The 13,719-nt window shown below is 43.0% G+C and overlaps 1 protein-coding gene and 1 long non-coding RNA gene across 2 annotated transcripts; both read right to left on the bottom strand.

Annotated features, from left to right (window-relative positions):
• Nucleotides 1-95: 95 nt before the first annotated feature.
• On the bottom strand, nt 96-3,575 carry LOC139999256 (uncharacterized). The gene is made up of 2 exons (XR_011804599.1): nt 3,218-3,575; nt 96-2,264 (listed from the first exon to the last, which is right to left on the bottom strand). It is a non-coding gene; the product is annotated as an uncharacterized lncRNA (long non-coding RNA).
• A 1,335-nt stretch (nt 3,576-4,910) lies between these two features.
• Nucleotides 4,911-10,446, bottom strand: LOC139999254 (peptidyl-prolyl cis-trans isomerase-like). Its single transcript, XM_072026733.1, has 2 exons — nt 10,172-10,446; nt 4,911-5,484 (listed from the first exon to the last, which is right to left on the bottom strand). Exons 1-2 carry the CDS (start codon nt 10,244-10,246, stop codon nt 5,164-5,166), a joined length of 396 nt encoding a protein of 131 aa, XP_071882834.1. The 5' UTR covers nt 10,247-10,446; the 3' UTR covers nt 4,911-5,163.
• Between the last annotated feature and the right edge of the window lie 3,273 nt (nt 10,447-13,719).

Genomic DNA, 13,719 nt, shown 5'->3' with positions numbered 1-13,719 from the left:
AAAAAGAACACACTTTACATTAAAAATATAGTCTTAAATAAATAAAGACTGCTTATCCAAACCAGCGAAAGTGTATTTTAAGCGTTTACAGCGACCAGCATAAAGCAAGACATATTGAAATGAAAAAGTAATCTCCTAAAGAATTACGGAGAAATGCTCAAAGTTTTGTTCCATGACTTGTTTGAATCAATCTATGCACGGACTGAAACATGAGGTAGCCAAAGTTTCCTTTTTGTTATGGCTTCAGGAAAGTGATTAACTGCTGAATAGACCCGGACCTCTCCTATTTCCCGTTGAGTGAAACACTTCAGAACTGCAATTTAACAAATTGCTACTGAGTAAATTAAGAGGAATTTAGTTGTATACAATGAGAATTGATGTACAATAGTCACAGTTTCTCTGTTAAGAATTTAGTTTAGAATAAAGAGAAGCCAGTCCACCATTTAGGGAACCTGAGCACTTTCATTTCTGATAAAGGCTGCCTCACACTCGACTCTAAAAATACTAATAGATACGCCTCTTGCTCGAATATTTAGTCCTACCTAACCGACTACATTAGCAATGAGCGTGAGCACCCATATAGCCCCAATGCAAATTCCTTTTTGTCATTCCTGGTCCTCCCTTGTTCTGTCTTGAAGACCCAAGTGTACATCTTTGGCACAAATGACGATAACACAAACATTACTGCCCATTGTTCCAAACCAGTATTAGTCCGACACTGCCATTATTACAGAGCTGAATTCATTCTTAGGTGGTTAGAAACATATTCGGAGCCTATATTCATAGGTCACATAGGAAGACAGACCTGCCTTCCCATTGACGCTTACCGATGTCCAAACACAAAGAGCTAAACAGGCAGCAGCAAATGAAAATGGATCAGAACAGACTAGAGAACACAGAAAGGATAGAAGTAGGGAAGTATGTGACAGATTCTTAAGAACCAAGCATAACAATACTGCTTCTCAGCAACATGTTACAGCATAAATTGAAACTCCTTACATATTCACTCCTCTTTTGGAGTGATTAGGGCCATACTAGCTGTTCAGTGTTGCTATCTGTCTCTTACTGCAATACGAAGTATTTCTAGAAGAACCTCTGGTACAGACAGTCATGTTTATGCTGAGTTTCAGAGAGTAACGCCTCTTACCAACATCATATTTATGAAGTTCCGCTAGCGATGGTGCTTTACAATCCAGCAACTGCTCCTATTGAACATGAAGGCAACGCATTAATATTTCATCTTGCATGTGGGCCTTTTCAACAACTACATTAACAGACAACTCTTGCCTCCACCACACAAACTACATTACTTAAACTATTAAAGCTGAAAAGCTTCCAGTTATTACGAAGCTTAATGAAACACTCAAACATTTAAAATAGGGAAAAAAAATCAGAATTTGTCTCTTATGGATGGCATGTTCAGCTTGTGAAACCATTTGGTTCAAAGGCAGCATACCCTGCCACAGAATAGCCTGTCTAAAACAAACATCTTAAGACTAAGTGTCATTGCTGCTGTGTTACACAAAACTAATACCTGTGCAAAAGTCAGACTGTGCGACTGAAGGCTTTTACGCAGCCATCGAGAGTTAGAGCATTCCTTACTTTCTGCTCTATTTAATCCAAATTTAGAAAACAAACAAGCAGCATAGAGGGCAAGGAAGTCTGAGTTCTCAGGCCTGATACCTTCCTGCCAGTCACACAATAAATAGAGAACAGCCTACCTAGTCTTAACTTCTTGGATGTGACTACTAACATGATTTTCCTGCATTTTTGAAGACTGTCAACCCTGAAACCTTGACAAGTGTACGAAAGCCTGCAGTTGCAGTTTTCTTGAAAGCTAGACCGAAGTGTCAAATGGCAGAGAAATTAACATTTCTTTAAATAGAAGAATAGGAAATCTAGAAAAATAGAATAAATTCTAGAAGAATTACATCTAAAGAATATTAATTCCATTAGATTTAATACTCAAGATTCTAAAATAATTTAGCCAGGAAGTTTTACAGAAGATGACACGGGAAAAGTGCTCCTCCAGTCAGACGCTAGAAGCTTCTGAACGTCACAGAACAGAGGTTGGAAATTGGCATTTACCTTCAACTTGTAAACAGCAGGGCTTCCAGGAAACAACTTAGCAGATTTTTCAACCCAGTATTTTGCTCTTTCATCAGTGACGGCATTATTGCACAGTAACTCCGCTATCTTCAGTACTAGATCTTTCTGCATTGGGTTCAACTCCACAGAACGCTAGTTTTCCCCATGCACGCACACTGGAAAAAAAGGCAGGAAAAAAAAGGTAACCTGATCTTGCAATCCACACAGAATGGGAAAGAAAATTATAACAGTCATTGAAAAGACACAGGTATTCAAATTAGACAGATCTATTAGTAAATACTTTTTGAATGAGTTAAGAAAGACCTCAGTTGCTAAATGCATCACTAGTCTACAGCACCCAGATACATCTGCTGCAACTCAAAAGAGCAAAAATTCAGAAAAGAAAGAATTTCAAAGGGAAAAAACGCAGAAGCCAGCTACTCTGCCCCCACCACCAGCTATACGCAGGCAGCTGGACTCTTACGTACCTTTAGTCTAACTCCATATAGACATTTTTGAAGAAATATATAATTAAGTCACACCCTACGACAAGCTGGGATGTATTGGCAGCAAAACTTTTGAGCACATCCTCTCCCTCCCCAAAACCTGAACAAAGGCATTCTGATGGTGAATTTTTCATTGGGCAATCATACAAATAAATGTCAATTATGTTCGCCCTGCCCCATCTCACACCCCCCCAAACAAAACCCCCCAAAAAAGCAATAAATACGAACAACTAGAAAACACCCTAGGTCTAGTCTTCCAGTAGCAACTAGATTACTGCTGTCACCTGAGCCCTTGCTAAGAATCTGTCACTGCTGTCAAATTCCCTAATCCAAAGGGCAATGTAAGATATGGAAAGAATTTAGTAGCAGCTAGCACAAAGACCCAGTCTAGGTCACAAAAGAATCATCTTAAAAAAAAATACTGATGAAGCAAAACACATCAAATGAAGAATCCCCTCTGCAGTATGTCATATACACCTTTGGCAACAGAAAGCATACATATTACACTTTTTCCACAAACATGTTTTCTTCTATGCATTTAAGAAAAGTCCAGAACAGAATGATTTTAAAAGTCCCTTTACAATGGATTAAAGCAGGACATCGGAGGTCGGTGGAGTACTTACCCTGTAACATCCAAAAGCTTTTTCTATGTTGTCCTCAGCTTCATAAATTTGTCCAAGAAATCTGTGTGCTCTCCGATCTCTCTTTTGCACACTGAGGTATGTAGATATATACCTATGGAGCAGGAAAAAAAGGATCAATATTCCTCAATAATACGAGTCCCTCTGTCCTCCCCCGCCCCCCCCCAGTGTCCACGGAAGCGGGGCAGGAATTTAACATGTGATACAGGAAATGCAGTCATGGTTGGTTCCAGATACCTGGTCTGGACCTTAAAGTACAGAACAACATTATTTTTACATGTACAGACGCTACTTATTTGCCACCAAGTATTGGTATTTACTAAAAGAGAAAGAAACTGTAACTGTAATTACTTCATAATACAATGGAATAAAAGCCATTTCAAACAGCAAGTTTTTCAATATCACGCAACTAATTATCTAAGTTGCTGTTTTATAAAGATTTAAACAGCACTTGATACCCACATCTACTGCTACTGGAAAGCAGCATGATAGTGATCTTGATTTCTCCAGTCTACTTCATATTCACTTAGCTTTTCTAAAGTACTTTAGAGAACAGAATAGCAGAATACAGCAACGCGTATTACCTTTTAGCAAGTTCATACTCCTTTACTTCAAAATACAGCTTGGCGAACTGGAATCCTTTCAACGATTTCTGAACGGAAAACACACAACAAGCACATTTTAGATGTACAACACTTTCAAAGTAATTGCATAGGAAGACCCTTCTGATACTTTTTGAGAGACTGAATTTGATAACTAGTTATCAGCTCCAGTCCGCTCCTCATACCCAAAGTTTTGTTTCTGAAAGATGTGGGATTTGGAAAACAATGCTTTTCCAGTAACTGGCCAAGGCTACCAACGTGAAATCGAGGCGGCCGCTGCGCTGAGGGACCGGGGCGGGCGGAGGGGGTTAACGGGAACAATGGCGGGGCCTCATCCCGTGCTGTGGAGTGGAGCTGAAACGGGGACGAGCAGGGGAGAGGCTCGCTGTTGGGTTACAGCTCTGTGTAACGCAGGCACGGGTCGAATCTGTGCGCTAGGGGCGTGCAGGGTAATGCTTGTGTAAGCAGCGTTCCCTGGAGAGGCTGAGGGAAGGGTTGCTCTCGCTAGCCTCAGAAGTAAAGCATGATATGAAGATATAGCGCGTGACAGAAACATGTGATGTCTATAGTCATCTCTAACTGCATATATGAACAGCAAGTCGGCTGTTCTGAAAAAAATACTGATAGTCCTGGCGCCGAGCTGTAAGAGAGAAGTTAAAAAGAACTTACCCATGCACGTTCCCCCTCTGCACCACAGCTTCCCAGATAACACTCCAGGAGATGGTTGTCACGAAAAGTTACCAGCCACTTTAACATACCATGTACAAAAACAACGTGGGTCTGGAAGGTAATCTCCCGAGCAAGTATGAACTAAATCCTGTGGCAGACTGCACATAAGAACTGCTCTTTACCTTTCAAAGTACTCAAGTGCCCAAGAGCCTGCAGACAGCACAAAACAGCATCCACCTGACCAGCACCTGCCCAGCTGCCTCAGCTTCCTCACTGCTCATCAGAGGAAGAATGACATTTCAAAGGCCTTCCGTCTACTGACCATCAACATCAATTAGCACGTTCAAAATAAGTACACAACGCGATGCAAATTGCTCTTCAGCAAGCCAAAGTGAAGACAATAGTTATTTTGACAAGACTAAGATTTAATTTGTAAAATTTGACATTCCATACAAATATGTCATAACACAAATACACCCAAAATATGCCAGTGTCTGAACTTATTTAACATGCAAAAAAAATCAATTAGAACACATAAAAAACAACCATAAGCTGCAATTTTACATTTATACATCAGAAGTGTCCTTTTTAAGGAAGTGGAAATAATTAATCAATAACATCTAAATACTGATTTATACTGCTAGAACATCTGTACACTCAAAAGCCAGAATTCTCTATTTGCCCACAGTCTGTAATGACAACTCTTCCACTTACTAACCCGTTGGGAGAACCAAAGGATTCGAGCTTTTTCACAACATCCGTTCCATCTGTCACAAAACCAAACACCACGTGTTTAAAGTCCAAGGCTTCTACTGTTTTGAGTGTTGTGAAGAACTGAGAGTTATTCGTAGCCCGACCCCTATTTGCCATCGACAGCAATCCAGGACCCGTGTGCTTCACTTCAAAGCTCTCTTCTTCAAATGCATCTCCATAAATTGACCGTCCACCTGTTCCATCATGGTTAGTTACATCACCTCCCTTAAAAAAAAAGCACAGCGTTTACTTTCAAGTCCCAAAGAACAAGATCATCACGAACATCGTGATGTTCAAGAACATCGACCAATAGCACAGTTACATTCTTTCCAAAATAAGAGGTTTTGTTCAAAAAACACAGGTAAAACCTCATTCTTAGTTATCACAAGTACTATAGTTACTTGGATATAAGGCTTTCCACCTTCAGCAGATTTGCTCGTGGTAACAAAGCATTACTGGAATGTTCCTCGTTTATCCTGAACACAGCATTTTATCTTTGTTCCACATGGCAACTACTCTAAGCGGGTCATTCCCACTTTCTGCTTCCTGCTTCACTCGGCCCTTACAACTGGCAACCACGATTATCTCTATTCTCACTTAGTCCCTGCAGGCACAAAACTGACCACCCAGAAAAAGTCATGGTACCACTGATCAGAACTTTCCTGCTTTTGTGCAGAAAGTTTAAAGAAAAGAACAACGAGAGTCATACTTCAGATTCACTTAATACCCAGTCAAGACTGGAGAGTTTTTCACTCTGATGACAAGCCATTTGTATATTGCTATCCATTTCTGAATTTGGAAACGATTGTGCCCTGCCTTGAGGGATGTAGCATTATGCAAAAGCATTCTTGTAGCATGTAAGGAATTCAGTTTATTTTACCTGTTTTAAGTCATTATACCTCCTACTGAATATTTGGAAGACTTTTAGGAACGAAGGGAAGGTATACGTGAGCAGATACCGATCTCCTATGCCTTCAGAAATTATGGGTGATACTTTTTGAGAGACTGAATTTGATAACTAGTTATCAGCTCCAGTCCGCTCCTCATAACCAAAGTTTTGTTTTTGAAAGATGTGGGATTTGGAAAACAATGCTTTTCCTGTAACTGGCCAAGGCTACAAACGTGAAATTGAGGTTACTGGTGAAGCAAGCAACAAGCCTTAATACTTGTGACATTTCACAACCACTTCTTACTGAAGAGTGTAGAAGAAGTAGAAGAAGAGAGTCTGCTACATTTAAAGTACAGCCTGTTTTTTTCCCCCAGTGTAACAATGTTGCAAAAAGAACCCCTAAAATCTGACAGAGTAAACAAAAAAGATGGTACTTAGTCCTGGTCTAGTACATATCACTCACAACTGTTTCAATATAGGTAAAATGTTTTCTTCCCACCTAAGAAATCCCACCTACTCTCAGTTTAGAGCGTGGAAACACAGCAAAAACCATGGAGTTCGGGCCACAGGGTTACTGCGGAGCCTGGAGGAGGTGCAAACGAGGCTGCCACGTTCTGGGATATAACCACACAAGGCAGGCCATACCCCTTGGGGTCAGGGGCTGTTTCCACCCACAGTAGGGCTGCGCATACGGTCAGCGGAGCATGAAAAAACTAGAAGAACTGAATTACAATTTAAAGGAAGTATTGCTGAGAGTGGTCTCCCGAACCCATGGCACAGTCCGAAATCCCAACGGTGTTATCAGGCTAGTTATATAAACTTTTTTTGGGGGGGGAAGAGGGCTTCTCGTCATGAACACAGTAAGGACTGCATTCAGCTACTGAACTGTTACTGCACTGAATAACTACATACAATAATAACAAATAATAACAATCAAAAAGACCTTACCTAGCACTAAACTATAGGCTTGAGGTGAAAGCCGCATTACATTGAAAACAAGAGAGAAAGATGTGGTAGGAAGGTACGCATTTTAAACTCAGACAAGGTATTTTCTTTAGGAAAACCTCCTGACTGTGCCGATTCAGAAAACAGCCAGAAGAACCAAGTTGTTCATTACGAAGCAAACTGCAGTTTCTGTCTTAAACCTAATAACTAAAGTGCATACATAGGTTAGGTGTGTGTCTCCTTTAAATCAGGATAAGGAAGTATTTACATAGGCACAGGTAGAAGCATAGGGAAGAAAGGCTGCCTTGCTGCTTTTCCATCCATCTCAAACACTCATTGAAGAGAGCTGATACAAGTCTTAATAACATAGCCTTTATTGATGACACTGGAAAGATGTTTTGAAGCAACCAGTTTTCCATAAACAGGAAAGGAAATTTTGCTTGCTATGATGTAATTACATAAAATCTGTGTAAGTCACTAGTATAAAAAGGAAAAAACAAACACGTGTAGTTGGTAACACAGTACCATCAGGAATTCCTGAGCAACTGCATTTTCAATAGAAAAGGGAAAAATAAAACAGGTGTGCATGAACAGAACTCAACGGTATAAAACAATCAGGTGTATGTTATAAGGAATTCTGATGACTTGTGAACTCAGTTCTTGAGGATGACTAAAGAAATAGATCCTAGCAGGATCAAACCACATATATTTACACTCACAGTGTAAAAGTAATATTGCCAGTTAATTGAAATATGCATTTCCATTACTGTTCTAGACGTTAAAGAAGCTAAATTTAAACCTCAGGTGTTCACATTTGTAACAAAATTCCTCTTGCATCCTGAATAATTAAGGCAAAGTATGTTATCTTTTGAAAATACCTTGTATATAGTTTCTGCATAAAAATATGAAATAAAAATAAAACTATATATATATATTTAATGGAACACTGTTATGTATGGTCCAGCAGAACAAGGCACAAAAAGTGAATACAATGCAAAAGCATATATAAAAGTTAATGAGTTACTCTGAATGGAATATAGCAAAATTCAAGTAGTTCTGAGCATGCTCATTTCCTGCAGTAGGAATATAGACTTCATACAGATATTTCATGCTAAGTCCGATGTACAGATTCATCATGTAAGCACAAACGATCAGAAGCAGGTCATTTGTACAGTGACTGTATCTAGAAATAAGATACTTTTCAAACCATCTGAAACCAGGCTCCTTAATGAGACTATTTGACCTGAAATCTGGGCATGTTTGTTTTGTTTTGTTTTTCCATGAGGTGAGGTATGTTTGGTTTCTTGCCCTAGACACTTGAAGTTTTATATTCATGCTTAATCTGCACATCAATACTTTCATTAATATAAATGACACTCTGTGTCCGTAACATTGGACACATTTGCAAAGTGTGTCTTTGCCGGTATTCACAAGCATATTCTCCATCTAAAATTCCACAGAGATTACTGTGCACAGTGGCACACTTGTACCAATTCTACTGCATTATCAGGGTCTGAAACCTTTCAGGTGAGCTGATATTTAATTTAGTCTATAAGTGTGGTCTATTTATCAACAAATAAGTATACATGTACACGTACAGAGAATGGAAAATTTCAAAATATCTCAGTCTGATTGAAAGGCATGCATCATAATCTATTATCTCATTGCAGCCTCAAAGTCCCTCCCCACGAGTAAGATGTATAACATTTCCATAAAGAACAGGGAGAGCAGAAAAGTCTTCACTTCCTTCCCAAAGTTTCAGCTAGTTTCTTCAGTCTTTTCTTCAGCTCTAGAGGAAGCTTCTCATAGCAGGTTTTGCAGACAGGCTTCATATCAAATTCTCATATCAAACTAGAAGCTACTTTTAAATATGTATTTAAAATCCGAGCTCCCAACATCGGATCAAAAAGCAGGTTTTGTCTGTGAACTCCAAACTACTGGAGGTAGTTAGGCCCAACGACGCAAAACATGAATCAACGGTCTGCATTCGAAATACACTCAAATTGCTACTCCCCACCCCTCCCCCACCCCCAAGTGATCTATGTAAAACTTTAAGTGAATTTAAATGAAAACAGGCCTCCGCGTTTTCGGTCCATCTTTTCAGGTATCACTGACACGCCAGAGCGGACTCACGCTTGACACCTTGCGGACAGGGATGAAAAGCAACCTCAAAAGAAACGCTTGCAGCCTTGGCAGACCCTTCCCTCCGAAATCAACACAACAAGGAAACCAGTAACTATTCCCTCGGTGGACTGTGCTACACAGTCAGCTGTAAGCATCGCTCGAAAGTCAAAACTAAACGCGTCCGGTGGCCTTGAGCACAAGAAGAGGAGAGGAAATATTTTGTGTCGAGGCCACCGGGGAGTATCAACACTGTGGGAACGTATCTGTGCACCTGGCGGCGATGCACTTGACGCTGTCTAGCCCAAACAGTGCCCAAGTCGAACCCACAAAGTCACAGGACAGCTTTGCTGCTGCTGCTGCTGCTGGGAAAGGCACCAACCAAAGGCACAGCCCCTGCACGCAGTCCCTACCGGATCACGCTTAGCTCGGGCACATTCACGCCGCTTCAAAGCAACTCCGAGCGGCAGGCCGGGATCTTTCAGGATTAGGGCCCGCTGAATCGCATCAGGCGGCTGAGCGTTTCCCAGCTAAAATGGGCACGGGTGGCGTTTGTCACCCCCGGGCCCGCTGGCTGACAGGGAGCGGAGCTGTGCGCCCCCAGCCCCCCTCGCTCGGCGCTGTCGCTTCAGCGAGCGGCCGGCCAGAAACCTCCACGGCGCCGCACGGAAAGGACACTGAAACTTGAAGGCGGCGCGGTGCTTCGTTTGTGAAGGAAAGTACCTCTCCCTCGCTCCGGCCCCGAGGAAAGCCCTGCTATAAAACCCCTCCTGTCCGTGAGGCGCCGCGGGGCAGGGGCAGGGGCAGGGGCAGGGGCAGGGGCAGCCCCAACCCTCCCCTCACGACGCCGGCCACCCCCCTAGCCCCCCACCCCACCCGGGACCCCACCGGGACCCCACCGGGACCCCCTCCGCCTCCCCCCCCGCCGGCCAAGGGAAGCGGCGAGGCCTCGCTCACCTCTCTCCGAGAAGCCGCAGAGGCCTGCACGGAGGCGACACAGCGCTCCACCTCGGCCTTGCTGCGCCTCAACATGGCGACCGCAGCAGCGCCGAGCCCGGCCGGGCTCCGCTCCGCTCCGCTCCGCTCCCGTGCCGCGCCGCGCCGCCGCAGCGGCACAAACAAACAGCTCCAGGCGGGGCACCGGCCGCGCCCTAGGAACGCCGCGCACGCAGCGCGCTACGCACACTGCGCACACTGCGCACGCCCCCGCTGAATGCGCAGGAGCCGTTGCCACAGTGCGGGGAGGGGAGGGGCGAGGCTGTGACGCATGCGCGGGGCGGCCGCTGGGGCTCCCTGACAGGGCTTTAGGAACTGAGGTTGCAAAGGGTCCCTCAGAAAGTAGCTGGGAGCAGCCCTGAAGACGCGCAGGCTGCAGAGTTTGAGACACGAGCTGTAACTTATTCTTTTGGATTGATTGATTTAATTTTGTAAGCCGTAAGGCGGTTGCCCCGCGGCTTGCTGGAGGTGTGCCCCTCTCGCTTTTCTGCAAGTTCCAGGCACTTTGCTCAAATGGAGGCCACTGGGCTGTCCCCAAATGGTGTGATATCTCTGTGGACAGGCTGCGTTAAAAATTCATCCCCTCCTCAGTCTCTAGCGTCCCACTGACATGCACAAGTTTCCTGCTGGACCTAAGCACTACCCACATCTCCACAACTCCTCCCGCCTTTATAAAAAAAAAAAATAATAATAAAGTATCCACCTTATTTCTGTAAGCAGCAGCCACCTGACACCCTGCCGGAGTTAACCCTCTGTTTTATTATTTGCCCTATTAATGGGGATTTCTTTACACATTGGCTTTAATTCCATAAGAAGAAACAGCATTTTTTTCCCCTCTTCTTTTTAAATGACGAGGATTACAAAGTTTGTCAACACCTGCCAGGCTGAGGATTAAAAGTCTTAGCGCTGGTGCAGAGGAGAACCTGAGAGCTGGCTCGGGAGTCACTGGAGGAAATCTTTGCTTTTCGTGATGTGAAATTGCCTTCATGCAGACCAGGTCAAGCGCCTTGACGCTGGTCAGCATCTCTGTGGAATTGGCACCGTGTTGTCCCCAGTGGTTGCAGCACCAGGAGGGTAGCCCGCCCGGCAGGACAGCAGTTGACCATATTCATTGCTAACCTTACAACCAGACCACACTCAGCTTGGCTCACTACATGTTTTGATACCTTGGTGGGAACTGAGCTCAGGATTTGCCGCTGCTGGAGGCAGGAAGGCTTTAGGCTCAGCTCCTTCCCCCTACAGCTACATCCATTGGGCTTTCTGAAGCGCTCCCTACTGTTATTCTAAGCAGGAGCTTCAAAAGGAATCTCTCTTCCTCGTGCATGATTGATCCCATGCAGTAAGAAGGGGGCAAAGCTGAGGCATCCATTCCGAAATCCCAGGCCCACAGCCTTCTTTGAGAGACCTAGTAGGGGTCACGGTTCAAACAACAATAATAAACTCAGCCTCTTTAAAGAAAGCATGTCCAGCTAGGTGAAATATTTATAATGCTGACAGGCCAGGAAGTCAGCTTCAACACTAGACCGGCAATTGTCCAGGTTAATTGTCTAATTGCTAGCTCCCTCCCTGTTTTGCGCTGCTTTTCATAATGCCCTTGATGACAAACTCCATGGGTATTATTTCAATGATAGTCCACTCTGAAGACAACTCCCGAGGGAGCAGTGTGAATTTGGGCAACCCACCACTGGAGACAGGACTGCAATAATAAGAATACAGAAAAAAAAAACAAACCACCAACACCTGGAGGGTGATTGAACACTGTGACATATTGCCTACAGAGGCTTGTGAGATCTCCCTTGGAGATACTCAAAACTTGGCTGGGTATGACTTTTGCTGTTGGGGCAGCTTTGAAGGTAGACCTGCCTTGAGCAAATGTTTGGACTACCTGGCCTGTAGCAGCCCCATCCTTCTGAAATATTTCTGTGACGGAGCAGGCTTTGAACCCCGGAACCCTTGGATGCTCTTAGTGCTACGTAGTGGGGTCTGAAACACTTACACTCCTGTTAATGACACAGAGACCACCACCTTGGTGCTACTGCACGATAGCGCAGTCTTCATGATCAAGAACGTGGAAACACAGCAAAAACCATGGAGTTCGGGCCACAGGGTTACTGCGGAGCCTGGAGGAGGTGCAAACGAGGCTGCCACGTTCTGGGATATAACCACACAAGGCAGGCCATACCCCTTGGGGTCAGGGGCTGTTTCCACCCACAGTAGGGCTGCGCATACGGTCAGCGGAGCATGAAAAAACTAGAAGAACTGAATTACAATTTAAAGGAAGTATTGCTGAGAGTGGTCTCCCGAACCCATGGCACAGTCCGAAATCCCAACGGTGTTATCAGGCTAGTTATATAAACTTTTTTTGGGGGGGGAAGAGGGCTTCTCGTCATGAACACAGTAAGGACTGCATTCAGCTACTGAACTGTTACTGCACTGAATAACTACATACAATAATAACAAATAATAACAATCAAAAAGACCTTACCTAGCACTAAACTATAGGCTTGAGGTGAAAGCCGCATTACATTGAAAACAAGAGAGAAAGATGTGGTAGGAAGGTACGCATTTTAAACTCAGACAAGGTATTTTCTTTAGGAAAACCTCCTGACTGTGCCGATTCAGAAAACAGCCAGAAGAACCAAGTTGTTCATTACGAAGCAAACTGCAGTTTCTGTCTTAAACCTAATAACTAAAGTGCATACATAGGTTAGGTGTGTGTCTCCTTTAAATCAGGATAAGGAAGTATTTACATAGGCACAGGTAGAAGCATAGGGAAGAAAGGCTGCCTTGCTGCTTTTCCATCCATCTCAAACACTCATTGAAGAGAGCTGATACAAGTCTTAATAACATAGCCTTTATTGATGACACTGGAAAGATGTTTTGAAGCAACCAGTTTTCCATAAACAGGAAAGGAAATTTTGCTTGCTATGATGTAATTACATAAAATCTGTGTAAGTCACTAGTATAAAAAGGAAAAAACAAACACGTGTAGTTGGTAACACAGTACCATCAGGAATTCCTGAGCAACTGCATTTTCAATAGAAAAGGGAAAAATAAAACAGGTGTGCATGAACAGAACTCAACGGTATAAAACAATCAGGTGTATGTTATAAGGAATTCTGATGACTTGTGAACTCAGTTCTTGAGGATGACTAAAGAAATAGATCCTAGCAGGATCAAACCACATATATTTACACTCACAGTGTAAAAGTAATATTGCCAGTTAATTGAAATATGCATTTCCATTACTGTTCTAGACGTTAAAGAAGCTAAATTTAAACCTCAGGTGTTCACATTTGTAACAAAATTCCTCTTGCATCCTGAATAATTAAGGCAAAGTATGTTATCTTTTGAAAATACCTTGTATATAGTTTCTGCATAAAAATATGAAATAAAAATAAAACTATATATATATATTTAATGGAACACTGTTATGTATGGTCCAGCAGAACAAGGCACAAAAAGTGAATACAATGCAAAAGCATATATAAAAGTTAATGAGTTACTCT

The sequence above is a fragment of the Anas platyrhynchos genome, chromosome 22 (genome assembly GCF_047663525.1).
Source record: "Anas platyrhynchos isolate ZD024472 breed Pekin duck chromosome 22, IASCAAS_PekinDuck_T2T, whole genome shotgun sequence".
Classification (NCBI taxonomy): Eukaryota; Metazoa; Chordata; class Aves; order Anseriformes; family Anatidae; genus Anas; species Anas platyrhynchos.
The sequence above is the reverse complement of the archived record's forward strand: the minus strand, read 5'-3'. Positions and strand labels throughout refer to the sequence as shown.